This window comes from Wickerhamomyces anomalus, assembly GCF_001661255.1.
Source record: "Wickerhamomyces anomalus NRRL Y-366-8 unplaced genomic scaffold WICANscaffold_1, whole genome shotgun sequence".
Taxonomy (NCBI): Eukaryota; Fungi; Ascomycota; class Saccharomycetes; order Phaffomycetales; family Wickerhamomycetaceae; genus Hansenula; species Hansenula anomala.
Genome location: NW_017567110.1, coordinates 1972340 through 1989611, shown reverse-complemented (window position 1 = coordinate 1989611; position 17272 = coordinate 1972340). Strand labels below are relative to the sequence as shown.

Below are 17272 nucleotides of genomic sequence, written 5' to 3'. Positions count from 1 at the left end.
ATGATTATAAAACAGTGGGTATGGTCTTTGAAGTTGAGTTGGAAAGTCATTCAACCTTCAATCCCCCATTCAACTAAAAGATAAAGTACTTCAAACATGATTGATGGTGATACAGCTTTACAAGCACTTCTTTTCATTTCCTACTTTGGATCAATATTTTTATTATCATTTGGATTTTTCGGTTATTTACTCTATTCTTTAGTTAGACATATGATATATGGACCAAGAGATGAACCACCAACAGAAGTTTATGATTTTTCAAAAGATCGTGTTGGAAATATTCCATATGCCTTGAAGATGTTGGAAATTGAAGCACAAGTGGATAGAGCTGAAAGAAGTGTTGCGCCGCCAGCTGCTATGCCATATAAAGATGGTAAGAAATTTGTACCCAAATGGGCTCATGATTGGATGTGGCATCGTCCTTGGGCTAAAGCTGAACTACAAAGAGAAGACTATAGTTATTATCCATTCACTTTGATCGAAGAGAAGTGTGGTAAGGCTGAGACGCCATTTGAGTATGATTTGCCTCAGCAAAGTGTACTTGAAAAAAGAGATCGTACTTGGTATTGTTTCAAAAGAGAAAATAGATGGTGGTGGTTGAAATGATTGATTGTATTTAGCAATAATAGGCTCTTTGTGAACTCCAACGGTTTCGAGGTTTTTTTTTTCTTTTTAGCCAACAGAAAATCCGAATTCTCAACGGCGAAAGTGTTGATGCTGAGTTTGGGTTTTAAGGGGAGATTTGTACTAATAGTTAATGAATGGATCTGAATAGGTTTCGAGAATAATCAGTAGAGATCTAGGCTGATTAAGAATTGAGTAGTTGTAGTATAAAGTTATTTCAATATCATTATAGCCAGCCAGGATTATTCCAGATTCTAGAACCTCATCTGGCTCGAGCAAAATGGCAGATATTCCAGATACCGACTAAATCTCGACGAAGAAGAACGCTGGAAACTCTGTTGAAAAGCTGATATAAAGAGCATATCCATACTAACTAAACCAATACTTCTAACCTTATTCTCCCATACCATCATCTCTCTATCTACCCTCAAATCCACTCACTATTTCTCTATTTTTGGCTCCTGTTGGGGGGCATTGGTGTGTCGCGAACCAGACACTTTTTCCCAACACATGTCACAAGTTTCAATTGTTTTATGCCAAACAGAAATGGAACAGGTATAAATCATTTACACTTGAACCTTTTACACACTATTGAACCAAGAATAACCAGAGACTAGTACTCAGAGAATGCAAATATAGCCCTTATTCGAGTTATAACCAGAGTTAACTACAATCATCAAACATCTCATTCTTGTGCCACCTCTGTTTAGAAAAGCAATCTGATATCTCGGGAAATACCTTTAAGAGGTATAAGCAATAACATTAAACCATGTCATTTCTATTCAACTGGTTGGATTTAAGTGTATTGGATCTTAAATCATCCATAAACTCCATTTTAAGTGCCACAACAATCCCTCAACTCCCACATAAAGTGTCTATTTCATCCTTATCATTTGGTGAGAAACCACCTAAATTTGAAGTATTGGATATTATTGATTTGAAAGAGGATAAGTTTAAAGGATTATTCAAGTTTAATTATGACGGTGAATTGAATGTTGCTTTCAATACAGATTATGAGGCAAATGCCATTAAACTGATTGATTTTGATCCATTTACAAAGCCAAATTTTGTTTTGACTGATAAATCAACTGTCTTACCAGTGGAGTTTAAGATTAAAAACATCAAGATTGATGCTATATTAACAGTTGTCTATAATGGAAGAGTCACTGTTGTTTTCAATGATGACCCTTTTATTGATTTAGATATTGAAACGTCTTTAGATGAATTCTTGGATGATGATTTATTTGAAATGATTAAACAAGATACTTTGAATTTAGTTACTGAAATGCTGAAGCAAGACTTACCAGAAATGTTGCATTCATTAACATTAGATGATGCTTCTACTTCAAATGTTTCAGCTCTATTAGAACAAGATATAAATAGCCCAACATTGAAAAGGTCAATCAGTTCATTATCATTATCTGAACAACCTATGAATTTCAAACTACAAGAAAGTCTGTTTGATACATTATCTTTACAACCGCAAGGCTTTACAGATGTGATACAAAGAGTCTCATTATCCAAGATTGAATATCAAAATTTGGAGTCAACACAAGCACATCATAGATTAGAAGAAAGAAAGAAAAGAAGAGTAATAAAGATGAATAAAAAGGAAAAGAAAGCCACAAAAGTGCAAAAAGATCAAAAATCATCATCACCTTCATTAGAAATCCCAAGAATAGAGGAAGAAGTTTTACCAGAGGAGGAAGCTTCATATGCAAGAACTAATTCAAATTCAGAAACATCATCAACAACACTAATAGATACAAGTTTCGGCTCTTCCACAAATTCATTAGATGATTATTTAAATTCAGAAACACTGGTTGTTAAAGAATTGGATCCTTATGAATCGTTAATCCATCCAATGGATTTATTACCTTTTTATAAAAATGATCAAAATAATTTAAAGATTTCAACAAATTTATCAAGACCAAGAGGTCCATCTTCAAATTATATCAATCTGAATAATGATTTCAAAGATTTCATAATACAAAAGAAGGATTTGATGATGACTTCAAGTCAAGTTGTTGATGATAGTGACGATGATGATGTTTTCTATGATGTTTAGAAGGGAATAACAAGTTAATAAAAGGATTTAGATACGTTTCAATTAGAAAAAGAAAAGGTTTGTTTTTTACGGATAGTTTGTTTAATATTAATGGTTTTATGTTATATAACTTGTAGTTTTAATCAATCATTATAATATCATTATTATCATCATTGTTTTGGTCCATATTACCAAAGCTTTCAAAATCCAATTCATCAAAGTTTGGATTATCACTGATATCTATCACATCATCATTCGGTATATTCACATTTTCATTATTATGCTCGTTAATCCCATTAGTTTCTTCTTTCTCTTCTTTCACTTGTACGTCTTTAGGCTCCTCTTTAACCTCAGTATCCTCAGTGACTTCATCCTTCACCGTTTCTTCCTTCTTTACTTCATCTTTGACCTCTTGCTTTGGCTCTTCCTTCACTTCCTCTGTCTCGTCAACAATTTCTTCATCTTCATCAATCTCAACCTCTTCTTCATCAATCTCAACCTCTTCTTCAAACTTCTCACTATTCAAAACTTTATCCAAAACATTATTAATCTTTTCAGTTATACCAATAGTTGGATCCTTAACATCCTTAGACTCTGGTAATTGACCTAATATCCAACTTTCTTTCAAAGTCCTGGACACTGATAACAATTCCTCTATTAATCGCACCATAGTTTGGGCATGTAGTTCAATTTGCAACATTTCTGAAGCCTGTACTTCCTGTGAGCTGGTGGATGCCTTTGAATATGGTTAGAACATGAACATATTTTCAAATAGACTCGATACTCACGGATAGTCCTATGATGTTGGTGAATCTTGAAATAAGCAATTCTGTGTTTGTATCCACTTTTTCTAGGAGAAAAGAAACGGTCAGTAAATCAATTGGAAGGTGGTTGATTGGTTTGAGAACATACTTATGAAGGACTCTGATCTCTTTTGATTCATTTTGTGATGGGTTCTTTATAATTTGACTGCTTATGTTTTGTTATGTTTAGATTTTTTTGAATGTTTTTTTTCTCCGGTTTTGTGTGAAGAAACTCTCACAGTAAATCCATTAAAATGGTGGATTTAGATGATTGAATTCCTACATTTGATTCATTTCAGTCGTATAATTTCACTATGATGAAAGAGAGCTCAAAATTCAGTACCGTGTGCTCTTCTCAGAGGTTCAAAACACTCAGGTGGGACTCGTTGGCTGAAGCTGTTGGCGATTTGTCTACAAGAAGTGACGAATGTTTGAATGGTAACAATAATACCCACTGAATCTACCCAAAAGAACATAGTTAACAAATGAAAAGAAAGAGACCAGGTCGCATTGACCCAGCCTGATGTCGTCAAGGAATTTCTTTGTCCAGTGTCTTCAACGTTAAAGAGCTCCATTATTCAATTCAGAGAGTCTTTTTCCAATGATATTCACAATCCAATTCCATCAAGTAGATTTATTATCACAGGCCCAAGAGAAGTGAATGATCATCACCAAGCTATTGCATGCTCATACTGGCTACTGAATAAATCAAATATTTCCACTAGTGACTCTATCATCAATACCAAAAAGTTACCTGACAAAGTCCAGAAATTATACAGCTCAAACAATCCACCACTAAAGAATTTAAAGCTTGCTATGAATCTGAATATAAGTGGTGAAATTAAAACATCTAATAGTTCCTATATGACACAAACTGTTTTCCATGGAGTGTTCGCTTGCCGTGTGCTTTTAATGACACTAGCTAGTCAAATACCCATTATTGGTGAAATAGGTGATCCCATAGGTTTGGAATATTTCAAGGACTTATTTGGCTGTGGAATGGTGGGCCCAGGAACTATTGAATCCCAGGTTCATAGAGAATTAGCAAGTGGTGTACCGTTTTCTATTGGCTTTAGCGCATCTTCGTTCCGGTCTGTTTTTTCAAGTGATATCTTAAATCATAAGGTTCAAAAGGCAATTGATGCAATTTTAGCAAGTGCTGACCCTCACTATTTCCTTTCTGTTACAAAATTGGGTAATGTTGCTATCACCAGCTCTTCAGGAAACAAGGATAGCTTTTTGGTGATACCCATACAATACAATTCAATAGTGTTGGAATTTAATTATGTGGTTGGTGTAGTTGATGGATTATTAGAGGGTGTACATACCCCCAAAATAGTTTTAGATGTTGGAAAGGTCTCAAGTGTCAACCTTAGAGAAGTTTTAGAGCTTTTGGAGCAGATATTGAGAGCTCTGACTCTTCGAAATTTCATTATTGGATTTATCATTGATTCTGGAGACCGTTATGTTCCTGATAATATCGAGGGAGAACCCACAACACACCAAATAACACAAGATGACTATGAATCTTTGGATGAAAAAGAGAACTTTTCAGTAATGTCTGAAAATATTGGAATAAAAAGGCCTTCAATGAGAAATAAAATCTTTACATCTGTGAAATCATCTTATTCCAAAATCCGCTCAACTTTAACTGACAAAAGGAATTCAGACATTGGTCAGTACCAGGATCTAATATATGCTGACATTTTGATCAATGAAATAGAACAACTCATTGAAAATTTAAAGACTTGAATAAAATACAAATCATTTTGAAGCCTTTGAAAGTAGTCCCCCGATCAATTTTTTGGCGCGCTTTTGTTTGTTTACTTTTCAGAAGAAATTCAATTGACTTTGAAAGAATACATAATTTCGATTCAATAGAACTTTGTCATGTCTTTGGTTGACGAGTCCGCAAGGTTTACATATTCAGGCCATAAGCCAGTTCCTTCGCCTTGTGGTAAATATATCGCCTATCTGAACGGCTCAAAGTTGGTAATAAGAAAATCAGATCTGTTGACATTGGATAGATTGATCAAGATAAAGACAAAAAATAGCAATGGTTTTCTAAGAATATCGCAAATAACATGGGAACCTTTATACAATGGTCAAAGTAACAAGGTTGCATTGCTGATAGATAATGAAAATACAGTCAAGATATATGATATGAATGATGAGAAAGTTGACATTTCAATAATAGAGGATGATGTATTTGGAATCGAAAAATTCCAATGGCTCCCCAAAGGTGAAGAATCCATTGAGACTGCATATGATGGATCAAAGCAAATAGTGGTATTCACTAAGAATGAGCTTTATGCCAAAATTTATTCATTGGATTATTCACAAGTTTTAATATCAATTGAAAAACCAAAATTCAATAAAGTCCTGATCAAGCCAAATTCAAACATTTTTTCCATCATCACATCGAAAATAAATGGATATGTTGTGCGGAACTATTTGAATAATGGCTCTTCCGTGGCGCATTTCAATAATATTGATATTGATTCTGTCTTGAATTTGACTGATTCCATTAATTGGTCACCTAATGGACAATGGTTATTATGCAATGATTCGGTTATCGGTGAGACTAAAGTATCGGTCTACTCTTTATTCAATGAAGTGCTGTCGCAATCTGAAGCAATCTTTCGATATGAAGATGTTAGTGATCCGCTTGGTGCAATTGATGTGAAATGGGGAGAAGGTAATGAACATGTTTTAATTAGTGATCATCATGAACAAATACATTGTTTGGATGTTTATACAGGATTGAATATTCAGTATACACTTCAGCATAAACCACAGACTGAAACTTCAAAGATTTGGAAGCAAGATAACATTAATTGGAAATATGTGAGGAAACAAACTAGTTATAAATTCCCACAAATTGGAAATTTGCCTCTTCATCTTAGTGGTGTTACAAAGTTTTTGGTGAATGGGAACTACACATTTGTCACCGTTAAATCAATGCCCGGTGTGGTTTTCATTTGGGATGTTAATGGAGAAGATTCAAATGAACCAAAAGAAGTATTGGTTACCAACACAAGAATTAAAGATATGATAGTGGCTAATGAAAATAAAGATCTTTTGCTTGTTGTTAATGAGGACTCCATTACCCTTTGGCATACTGAGTGGTCTTCCCCTATAGTCATACCATGGGAAGATGATGAAGGAAGTTCTTTAAAAGGCGCATGTTTCATCAATGCGACAAGGGGAAGTGCCAGAATAATGTTGTGGACAAGTAATTTGTTTGAAGTTGTACAAATTAAACTTTCATCAACTTCAGAGTTCGAAGGAATGGACTCAGAGCAGATTGATGTCATAAGAAATGGAAGCCCAGCCTTAATCGATGACCTAACTCATGTTGTCGAGTTGGCTAATGGTGTACAACAAAGTGAATGGGGTCATAATAATACAAATACAATTCAGCTTGATGATACATTTATGAGCAAGAAGCAACATAAATCAATAAGGAAATAAATATATGATGTTGTTTAAAAATATAATGTTGATGATGAAATAGTCATAACCTCGTCACTGGGTATAAATTCGTTAAATTATTTGGTAGATTTCAAATCAGGTCTATGTAAACCATCATCTAAACTACGTCTATCATCTTCCAAGAATATACCTCTCTCAGCTGCTTCATCTAATATTCTGCCCCTTCTTTCATTTTCTTCAGCATACAGTTTATCTTCAAATACTAAAACTTGCTTTTCTGCCCAAAACACTATACCCATACTAATCCAGGTAGCATGATAGAAAACACGAACTGGAGTTCTCACATTACGGTATGTTTTACTTATGAGTCTTAGAAGCAGCCCTGAAGATAAACCTATAAGACCACCTTTAAAAGCACCTATAGCACCTGCTTTGAATAACTATTCTCTGGTTAGACCTGATGAATCTCTGTTATAATGATCTTTGACATTACCCACCTCCTGGTTTAATTGCTCCACCTTCTTTGGATCATGATGCATAGGTTTGACTCCGGCCATTGTTTTAAAATTGAACTGTACTATCACAACTCTGATTCAATACAAGATCCAAATATATCCTCAGTAACTAATTATCAGCTATTGAAAATTTATTTAGTAGCACCTATCAGCTCGTTTGATTTTCGAAAACCCGAAGTTTAGTGGCACGGAGAGAGTTGACAGAAACCAACTTTCTCAAAGCCCGAGATTTTTCATCGATCTCATATTAAATTCTACAAGATTCACAAGGTTGCAAAACCTGAATTGAAGTTGAGTTGAAAAATGCTCAGATGATTCGATGTTTTTCAAATTGTCTTGACCTTAGATGAAATTTTGATTAAAAATTGAGTGATTGGGGTGCTGTTGTGGTAATCTGCGCTTCTAGTAACTAATCGAGGCTATTGTGGTTCAAATTAGAGCCACAATTTGGTGTCAAGTGAAAAGCCATAGATCAAAACATCATCGAACTACAGCAGATTAAAAATAAGAGAAGCTCGAGGCTGCAAGAATATAAAAAGCGATGAGATTGTTCTTTCTTTTAGCTTCTTGTGCTCAAAGACAATAAGCTCAATTGCCTATTTTCAAAATGACAACAGGTGAACATATCTCAAAGAAACAAAAAACTGAACAAAAAAGAGAACCATTGATTCTAAACTTCTTCGAAGCTTTGACTCCTGTGTTACATGCTCCTGGTCAATGGAGAAATCCAAGAGATAAATCAAGAGAATATTACAAGGCTGAATACTGGGTTAAATTGGCCCAATTAGCTGAACGTGGTAAATTACATGGTTTATTCATTGGTGATTCCTTAGCCATTTATGGTGGTTATAAAGGTCCTTTCAATTTTTCAGAAGCTGCTAAATCTGGTAACAATTTCCCAAAATGTGATCCAACTGCTTATTTAGCTGCTATTGCCATTTCAACTAAGAATGTTTCTGTCGGGTTAACTTGTTCCACATTAAGTGAACATCCATACCATTTTGCAAGAAGAATTGCAACCCTAGACCATATTTCCGGTGGTAGAGTTGGTTGGAACGTTGTTACTTCATTATTACCATCTGCAGGCAGACAATTGACTGATGATAACATTTTACCTGAAAAGACTTTGAGATATGAAAAGACTGATGAATACTTACAAGTATTTTATGAGTTGTTATTATCATCCTGGAGAGATGATGCTTTAGTTTATGATAAAGAAAAAGGTATCTTTTCTGATCCAGAAGGTATTAGAGAAATTAACTTTGATGGTAAATTTTTCAGAGTTCCAGGTCCTCAAATCACTGAACCATCTCCACAAAGAATCCCATTGATCATTCAAGCAGGTTCTTCACCAAAAGGTCAATTGTTAGGTGCGAAACATGGTGAAGTTATCTTCTTAATTGGTGATACTCCTGAAGACGCTAAAGAAAAAATTGACACTGTTAAGAAATTAGCAAAGGAAGAATATGGTAGAAACCCAGATCATCTTAAATTTTTGACAAATATTAGAGTTGTTGTGGGTAAAACCCATGAAGAAGCTGTTAAAAAAGCTGAAGAGATTGAATCATACAAAGATTTGGATGGTACTTTGGTTCAGTTAGGAGGTGGTGGTCTTGATTTATCCAAATGGGATTGGGATGAGGACTTAACAAATGTTGATGATCCAGCTGTCAAAGGCCTTGCTAATAGTTTCTTAAAGAAGCCATTCCATAAAGAAGGTGAGATTGTCACTAGAAGATATATTGCTGCTAACTTCTTTCATAGTAATTATTTCATCGGTACACCAGAGGAAGTCGCTGATCAAATTGAAGACTATGTTGAAAGATCAACTATCAATGGGTTTAATTTCTCAAACGTTGTCTTCCCAGAAACTTTTGAAGATATTGTTGATCTGTTGATTCCTGAATTGCAAAAAAGAGGTCTAGCACAAAAAGAATATGCAGTTGAAGGTGGTACATATAGAGAACAAGTTTACAGAACCAAAGGTCATACATTTGTTCCAGAAGACCACTATGCCTATGGTTTGAGATGGAAAGCTGGTGTTTCCAAAGAAGAATTTGAAAAGAATTTGGAGGCTTTAAAAGAAAAACAAAAAGAGTTGAAAATCACCTCTGATTGAAAAGTGTATATTTCTACAAAGTTACTTAATATTATGTTGAAAAGGATCGTTAAAATTAAATAAAATTATGCTATACTGTAATACTACCACTCACGCCATTTCATTATTATTGATTAGAAAGACATTAACCTGAAAAATAAACCCCCCCCCCCCCCCGATATAAAAAAAAGTACCTAAAAATGCCATGATGATTTGCTCACTGTGAGTTTAGCGAATGAGTGTGTGTTCTATTCTATGGGTCCACTCTATCTGAAATTGTCCAGCAAGTTTGTTTTGAAACCATGTAATGGACTGTTATGTGGGCTGAAATTATTCAAATTAGCCAATTTTGACGGACCATCTTTTTCATTCAATTCGTCATCAAGCCAACTGATTTCATCTTTGAAAAATTCAACCACTGATTCCAATTTGTTATTTGATTCTTCATTATGTTTTTTTAATTTCATTTCCCAATTATTATTAATTAATAGTAAAAGACCAGCATTATTAGTTGTGCTTGGGTTCTTGATGAACTCTTTCAAACAAATACACCAGGTATGTGAAAGTTGTTCATACGCCAATTCTTTAAAATAGTTGTTTGATAGTTTTGTGAAATTTGGTAATTTGTGTAATAAATCTGTAGCTTGGTCTAAAAAATCCAAAGAGTTTGAAGGTTGAGTTTCCACTGGAGGAAGAAAATGTAATGTATAATCTGATAAAGCATTCAAAAAATCCTCAATAAGTGGTTTAACTCTCATATATGAATATTCTGAAGAAGCATCAACCTTATAAGGTAGATTATTTATGATCACATCAATCTTGTTTGATAAAACTTCAATAGAGCCAGAAACTGTTGGTTTTGGGGCACAACGGTAAACATCATGAGTTATTTCTGGATGTAGGTTTATTAAATTTGTTAACAAATGTTGTAAATTTTTTTTATCCAAAACTTCTATAATTCTATTTGTAGGTAATGGTTGACCAATAATTCTTTGAACTCTGCTTCTTTTATGTGAAACTTCTTTCTTTGAAACACGGAATTTATCAACTTTTCTAAGATTATGAACATTCTTTCTTGGTGTAACTTCTTGTTCTTCATCTTGATGTTTTCTTTTACTCTTCATTGGAGTTCCCATTGATGATTGTAGATTAGCTAAAATTTCTTGGTTTATTCTGTGCTGTCTTGAGCTATCTTTTGATGACTGTTCATTTTGTTGTGAATTGTCCTCTATTTTTGGATCAAACCCCCAAGAGAAGGATGATGGCAATACTGAACTCATTAGACTTCTTGTATGTTCTGTAATTTGTATGTTTTGTTGTTTGTTTTGTTGTTTAAATTGTAACTCTAGCGGTTAAAAAAGCAATATCTGTAGGGATAATGGCAAATGATGTTGATTCAAACCCACCAAAACGACAAATCTATGATTTCTCTCTAATAAATTGTGGATAAGTTATCAGTGAATAATGAGAAATATTTGATGAATTATTTAAATGAGATTCAGTTGTCGTATGAGCTGAAATCAACCAGAATTTGTTTGTTCTTTTTGTTTTGTAACATTCTGCATTTTTTGAAATTTTCTGCGTCTTTTTGAATTTCATAAAAAGCAAAAAATCAACACTCCAGAAAATTCGCGAACTTTACCCTATTGGACCGTGAATCTGCCATTTTTATACTTTCGCGACATGACGTACTAATCTCTACACTGGAAAGCTTCAAGAATAAAAGCAGAAGTCTGATTAATCGTTAAAAACATATATAAACTAACCCATTTGAAGCTGTAGACAAGAACAGATCACCATTATCAATCACTTAAACTTGTTTCCCAATCTTTCTTTTAATATTAACTATATTTTCTCTTGCAATAGTAAATGGTGATTTTGAAAACACATCATCAATTTCTTCCAATGTCTTGTCTTTGGTTTCTGGCATGAAAATTATTTGATAGATCAACCCTATTAGAGCAATACCACCATAGAAACCAAGTGTTAAACCAGTGTAAGTGAATGCCTTTTTCATTTTGGCAAAATTATAGGTAACTGCAAATGAAATTAGATAAAGTAAAGCTGAGCAAATTGACATACCGATTGATCTTGTTTTAGTGTTAAATACTTCAGAAGGCACAACCCAAGTCAAACAAGCATAAGAACCGAAAAAGCTCATATATAAGATCAACCCACTCAAATAAACACCTAAAGCAGCAGATTTATGTTTGATTGGATCAATAAGATAACCACCACCAACTAATGCTAATCCAACAAAACATCCTGCTAGATTCATACTCCAGATTCTTCTACCTTTCTTTGTAACAGTTGCTGGGATTGTCCCAAGTAACAAAGCACCACCACCAACTAAAGACATAAAAACACTCTTCTTTTCATCAAACCCAATCTTTGACATTAATGAACTCATATTGTACAAAATGGCATTAATACCCGTTATCTGACCAAGTAAAATCATAACAACAGCATAAAATAAGGCTCTTCTGTTTCTTGGAACAAGGAATAACTCTGACCATCTTTGTAAAGTTGTTTCGTGTTGTTCTCTTTCATGTTCTTGTGCGACAGCTTGTTTCACTTCCAAGAATTCTAATATATTTTGAGGATCGTTAATATCTCTCAATCTTTTCCAAACTGCAAATGCTTCACCTGTTCTTCCCTTGTGAACTAACCATCTTGGTGATTCAGGTAGGAAAAATAATCCAATGAAAACCGCAGTGGAAAATAACAATGAAGAACCAACCATAAATCTCCAACCACCATGAACTTCATAAAACATAGCAGCGACAGCATATCCAATAACTTCACCAAGCGCAATGTTCAATTGATACAATGAAACAATATTACCACGAACTCTTGCCGGGCATGACTCCGAAATGTACATACCAATAGAACCTTCAATACCAATACCAATACCTAGTAAGAATCTACCAGCATACATCATATGATGAGACATAGAACCAGCACAAAGAGCACTACCAATTGTATACCAGATACAAGAAATGATAAGCGCAGTTCTTCTTCCAAGATAGGTACTTAATGGGGCCATCATAATGGCACCTAAAACGGCACCGAGAGGCATTAATGAAGAAACTAAGGAAGCTTCATCTTCAGTTAAATGTAACATCTTATTCATACCAATTGAAGCACCACTGATAATAGATTGATCTAAACCTGATAATAACCCAGCTGCAGCACTGAAAACACCTAATAAAATAACCATATTTTTTTTGTTTTTGAAATTTAATTCAACTTCTAACCCACATAGTCTTTGTAATGCAGTTCTATCAGCTTTATAATTTGCAGCCAATATTTCTAATTCTTCAAGTTCTTTATCAAAATTGAAATTTGGATCCAGTTGTAATTTTGTAATTTTATCATGAGTTGAATCTATTTGAACATCTTTTGGTTGAACACTTGGTGAATCTGATGTATTGTATGAGACTTGACCATCTTCAACACCTTTTTCAGTGGTTTTTTCAAATAACCCACTAGACATGTTGTTGTGTTGTGTAAAGTTTACGTTGTTGATTTGAAGGTTGAGTAACTAGATCATCCGGAATATTGAATGTTTAAATAGTTCCTCAACAGATCTTTGGTGTGTGTTGGTCGAGGTGTGTATATGTTCTTAGTGATCATATTTGTCTGGACAAAGATCTCTCTTATTTTTGATGCGTATTTGACATGAAGCTCTGAATTCTAGGTTGCGCTGTGGTTACAAGTTTCAGTGCATACAATCCCACTGTTAAAACACACTCGTAGTTGAATATGGAATGAATATCTGGAGATTTTTGGGCTGTGGACAGCTTATCTTGTCCTTTTTGTCATCATTTTGCATCCATGTTTCGACCAATTTGTTGAGTTATTAGATGCGACTTTATGGAGAAGCTTTTTTTAAGATTTTGTCGGGCACAAGTTTCCCAGTCACGGATAATTTTGGGCTGCGGTAGGGCCCGCAGAATTTGGGGAAAAAACGAGTCACTGGAAAAACTGCAAGGAGCGCGTCTGGAAAAGTCTTGATCGAAGAGTTGAAATACACAGGAACCAGGGGGTCAGGAGCTTAGTTTACTGACAGGTTTTTTAATATTGTTGATGATTGAATGATTCAGTCTTCCGGAGTGGTTCAAGGAAGTCTGGGGTATGGAGTTGTTGAATGTTATTTCATGGGGTGGAAATTTGGAAAGATGTCTGACCTGATTGACTGCATTTCGAGAATGGGACAGATCAAATATCCTTTGGAATTAATTTGATGTACATCATTGGAGAAGCATTCAAAAATTGTCCCCAGAGAACATGCCCTCTACACGGAACATAGTGAATGGTAATTGGTAATTGGTAATTGTAGCAGGTTCATATCGATTATTCACCTTTCTACAGCTAGCTAAACCCTGAAAGGATTACAGTGGAATCTTCAAACTTTAACACCAGCCGGGCTGATAGTGTAGCTGAATTGGAAAAGCTTCTTACAAAGTTTATGATTAAATGTAGCTTGATGCCAACGATATCATCAATTCGTCATGTCCATGGAATGGGAGTGAACTCTTGTGTACAAGTGGGGACTTCCTTTGATTGATTCCTTCTCGTGTTTCCAACGGAATTCGAAGCCTGAACTTTGAGCGCTCGTCGAAGCTGGAACATCTACAGCCCGGAAAAACAAGCTACGTAATTTAGTTACAAGCGCTATGAATAAACTTTGCGAGCGGTGATTCAACAGCATAACCAGTTCATTTGTAAGTTGTAACCTGGTCCCTTGAAAAACACTGGAAAGCCTTCAATCCTCAGAAGACCTAATTCTTCCCCAGATTTATGAGCCAGCTTTTGTCATATATTCGTGAGTCCTTGTCCTGTTGTACACTCACTTAAAGCTTCTCATGTGCACTTTCTTGGGGACTACACCAATTCTAAGACACACAAAGTTGTGATCCAATCATAAAGCTCTATCTTCTAGCAATCTCAGTCTTACCAAGTTGTCCTTCTGGACATTTAGCCTCTCTTCTCCGAATCAAGAAACACCTGTCCCAGATCTCTCTTCAAATAGATCAGCGATTTGTTACTTTTTCCGTCTTTAGTTCAGCATGTCCCAGGAACAACAAGTTAAACAAGCGAACAAGTGATCCTTCCGAAACCTTCTCCATATCATCAATCTTGTTGTATGTTTGACGACGTTTTAAAAAAATAATTATGGTATATTCTCCATCTTGAAAGACGTTGGGAACATTATTTGTTCAATTTCTCAACAAATTATTACGCTTTTTGAATATCCCCAGAGTTTACGACTAGGTACTGATCGATTAATTCCTCGAGGCGTTCATCGTTCATTCAGCAGCCACAGTACTCTTGAACGTAGTTAGGAATCGAATGTTTGTTCAGAATTGGGTTCAAGGATCAAAACGACATACAAATATCACACAATAATTGAAAGGGCTTGATGTTTTGTCATTTGTCAATCAAGGTGCAGCCATCTTATTGCTAATAGCCGATCACAATAAGACGTGGGGTTGTATTCAATTGTTTGAACTTTGAACTCTCGAAGCTGTATTGATATCGCGCTGATGTAAGTCAATACAGGGAAACCCAAATAATATTGTAGATCTATGACTGCACCGAGCTTGTATAGAAATATATCAAAAGGATTCTAGTTTGAAGTTGATGTAATAAGTTGACAAAATGTATAATAAGAAAGTATCTTGATAATGATCTTGATACCCTTTTTCAAGTTCTAAATAAGCTATAAAGATAGAGAAGAAAAGTCTCTATTTGTAATAAAATCTCAGAGAGTAGAATCTAAAGATTCAAATAAAAAGGAAAGTTGTAAAAGTAAAAGAAATGTTTGTAAAAGAAGCACTGGAATAACCTGGAATATACTAGTTTATATGGAAGTTCTATTGACACAATAATAAATGACATGAATCTTGAGAGATTTAGTGTGGATTAATCTCATGAACAAAAGAAATGTGTGCATAAAAAGGAATGTTGAAAAAGTAGCTTTTAAAGAAGAAGAGTTTCTGTTTTATGATGAGTAATCAATAGTAAATGGAACAAAGCTAAGTAGAGTGTTTATTAATCAGCTAATTACCTAGAGCAGAATTCGAGAGGTAGAATTTGCATCCCCATAGTCAGATGTTTAGTGAGGAGTTATATTATTTGAGCACTTCACAATTCGAGAAGATAGCTGACAGTCATAAGTATACATGTAAGGTCTGTAACAGCACTCATTTTTTAACATAAAATACTCGTAAATTCACCTGACAGGTCTATTGTTCAACCAAAACGTTCTCAGGTTTCAAAAGCAGGTTTTCAAAGGTTTTTCCGATAATTGACTGAATTCTCGCCTAAAATCCTGTTCCCTGCACGTAACTCGTTTCTTCAACCATTTCACCGGTGATCCAGAACACGTTGCTAATTGAAAATGCCAGAATCCGGTGCAAACATCAATTGCAGTCTCATGCTCTTGCTTACAATTTGTTGTATTGTATCAAAGTCTTTTTATTTAGAACGGAATAACACAACTTCGGATTGTTTAAAGTATCTTCTTCCATCTTCATCAATAATAACCAAACTCAAATAATTCTTCACATTAAACATATTGGTTTTTGTAGTTGGAGTAAGTTCATAACCACCTAAAAATAAACGGATTGGAATGGTTTCACCTTTAACAGGGGATCCATCCATAATCTCATATCTAACTGTATTTGAATCTGTCAATTGGTTTGGAACATTACCAACAGTTTCTCTAGTTATTAGACTTATTTCCATGTGCTTAATCTTTAGTCTTGTTAATAAGAAATAAATTCTCCCCACCAGTACATCTTTTAAGCTATATGTGGATTTTGAATATTCAAATTCAATATGCAAACAATTTTCAATACCAATATCTAATTTGATAGATTTTTTCAGATCTGTTGGAGTTGGATAAATATAAACCCAAAATTTCTTAACTTTTGTTATATCAGCACTTTTCCTCAATACCGTTATTTTAACATAATAATTAACATTCAAATTTTTACCTTTATAACTTTCATATCTTTTCTCAACATCCTTGAAACTAAAGTTGTAAGTTTCACTATGGTCTAACTCAGCAGCAGATGCTAAATCATGACTTAGGCATAAGAAATCATCCTTTTGTCCATTAGCTATCTCAATTGATCCAAATAATTGAGCTTTTATACCTGTATGTTCAACTCTTTTTCCATCTTTAACTCTTACAGTAACTGCACCTGAAATTGTTTCACCATCTTCATACAATGGGTATTTATCTTTTTTACCTTGTGCTGATTTGATTTCAACTTGTTTACGTGAATCTTCGCCATCAAGCCTTATCTCTAGATCCAATGGTGATTTGAAAAACATTGACATTGTTATAGATTGACCCCTGGATTAATTATGATGTGCTCTTTCCTAAACCCGAAAGAATGGAATTTCAATGTTGATATTGTGGTCTTCTATGGGAGTTAGAGAACCTGCCTTGGAATTTCAATTGTTGATTGTATATGAGATTTGAATTAAGTTGATCAAATCGAAGAGACCTGACACCAAGATACTCAAGTGTACGTTTCCTTCATACAACCAAACAAAATCGAATTAATGGTAAATACACACCCTCGTCTTATGAAAATACACGTGATAATAAATTCACGTGACCTCGATAACAATATCCGGGGGTTTAATAGTAAAGTTTATGTCAAATGATAAAGATGTTTACTCAAAACTAATTACAATCTGTTTCCTACAACAGACTAGCCCATTTAGTTCA

The 17272-nt window shown here is 34.5% G+C and overlaps 10 protein-coding genes across 10 annotated transcripts; 5 read left to right on the top strand and 5 right to left on the bottom strand.

The window, feature by feature from the left end:
- Positions 1-96: 96 nt before the first annotated feature.
- Positions 97-606, top strand: WICANDRAFT_60503 (uncharacterized protein; the record flags this gene model as incomplete). Its single annotated transcript, XM_019183007.1, has 1 exon — positions 97-606. The coding sequence occupies one exon, from the start codon at positions 97-99 to the stop codon at positions 604-606; it is 510 nt and encodes a 169-aa protein (XP_019041652.1).
- A 662-nt stretch (positions 607-1268) lies between these two features.
- On the top strand, positions 1269-2731 carry WICANDRAFT_87980 (MDM34 family protein). The gene has a single exon (XM_019186132.1). It carries the CDS (start codon positions 1394-1396, stop codon positions 2690-2692), a length of 1299 nt encoding a protein of 432 aa, XP_019041651.1. The 5' UTR covers positions 1269-1393; the 3' UTR covers positions 2693-2731.
- A 79-nt stretch (positions 2732-2810) lies between these two features.
- WICANDRAFT_60501 (mediator of RNA polymerase II transcription subunit 22) lies at positions 2811-3614 on the bottom strand (the record flags this gene model as incomplete). The annotated part of the gene is made up of 3 exons (XM_019183006.1): positions 2811-3407; positions 3460-3521; positions 3584-3614. 3 exons carry the CDS (start codon positions 3612-3614, stop codon positions 2811-2813), a joined length of 690 nt encoding a protein of 229 aa, XP_019041650.1.
- A 174-nt stretch (positions 3615-3788) lies between these two features.
- Positions 3789-5226, top strand: WICANDRAFT_60500 (uncharacterized protein; the record flags this gene model as incomplete). The annotated part of the gene is made up of 2 exons (XM_019183005.1): positions 3789-3912; positions 3968-5226. The coding sequence occupies 2 exons, from the start codon at positions 3789-3791 to the stop codon at positions 5224-5226; spliced, it is 1383 nt and encodes a 460-aa protein (XP_019041649.1).
- A 138-nt stretch (positions 5227-5364) lies between these two features.
- On the top strand, positions 5365-6948 carry WICANDRAFT_76609 (uncharacterized protein; the record flags this gene model as incomplete). The annotated part of the gene is made up of 1 exon (XM_019184419.1): positions 5365-6948. One exon carries the CDS (start codon positions 5365-5367, stop codon positions 6946-6948), a length of 1584 nt encoding a protein of 527 aa, XP_019041648.1.
- A 131-nt stretch (positions 6949-7079) lies between these two features.
- RCF3 (Rcf3p) lies at positions 7080-7706 on the bottom strand (the record flags this gene model as incomplete). Its single annotated transcript, XM_019182539.1, has 2 exons — positions 7407-7706; positions 7080-7349 (listed from the first exon to the last, which is right to left on the bottom strand). Coding segments are annotated over exons 1-2 (330 nt in total), but the record flags the coding sequence as incomplete, so codon positions are not given.
- Positions 7707-7876: 170 nt separating this feature from the next.
- WICANDRAFT_66702 (uncharacterized protein) lies at positions 7877-9666 on the top strand. The gene has a single exon (XM_019184050.1). The coding sequence runs from the start codon at positions 8032-8034 to the stop codon at positions 9541-9543; it is 1512 nt and encodes a 503-aa protein (XP_019041646.1). The 5' UTR covers positions 7877-8031; the 3' UTR covers positions 9544-9666.
- A 122-nt stretch (positions 9667-9788) lies between these two features.
- STS1 (Sts1p) lies at positions 9789-10802 on the bottom strand (the record flags this gene model as incomplete). Its single annotated transcript, XM_019183004.1, has 1 exon — positions 9789-10802. One exon carries the CDS (start codon positions 10800-10802, stop codon positions 9789-9791), a length of 1014 nt encoding a protein of 337 aa, XP_019041645.1.
- Positions 10803-11332: 530 nt separating this feature from the next.
- Positions 11333-13018, bottom strand: WICANDRAFT_26843 (uncharacterized protein; the record flags this gene model as incomplete). The annotated part of the gene is made up of 1 exon (XM_019181307.1): positions 11333-13018. The coding sequence occupies one exon, from the start codon at positions 13016-13018 to the stop codon at positions 11333-11335; it is 1686 nt and encodes a 561-aa protein (XP_019041644.1).
- Positions 13019-16005: 2987 nt separating this feature from the next.
- On the bottom strand, positions 16006-16875 carry PEP8 (retromer subunit PEP8; the record flags this gene model as incomplete). The annotated part of the gene is made up of 1 exon (XM_019185385.1): positions 16006-16875. The coding sequence occupies one exon, from the start codon at positions 16873-16875 to the stop codon at positions 16006-16008; it is 870 nt and encodes a 289-aa protein (XP_019041643.1).
- Between the last annotated feature and the right edge of the window lie 397 nt (positions 16876-17272).

What these genes read in the sequence shown, in the direction of transcription:
- WICANDRAFT_66702 (XM_019184050.1), top strand. Translation starts at nt 8,032, where the DNA reads ATGACAACAGGTGAACATATCTCAAAGAAACAAAAAACTGAACAAAAA.
- WICANDRAFT_87980 (XM_019186132.1), top strand. Translation starts at nt 1,394, where the DNA reads ATGTCATTTCTATTCAACTGGTTGGATTTAAGTGTATTGGATCTTAAA.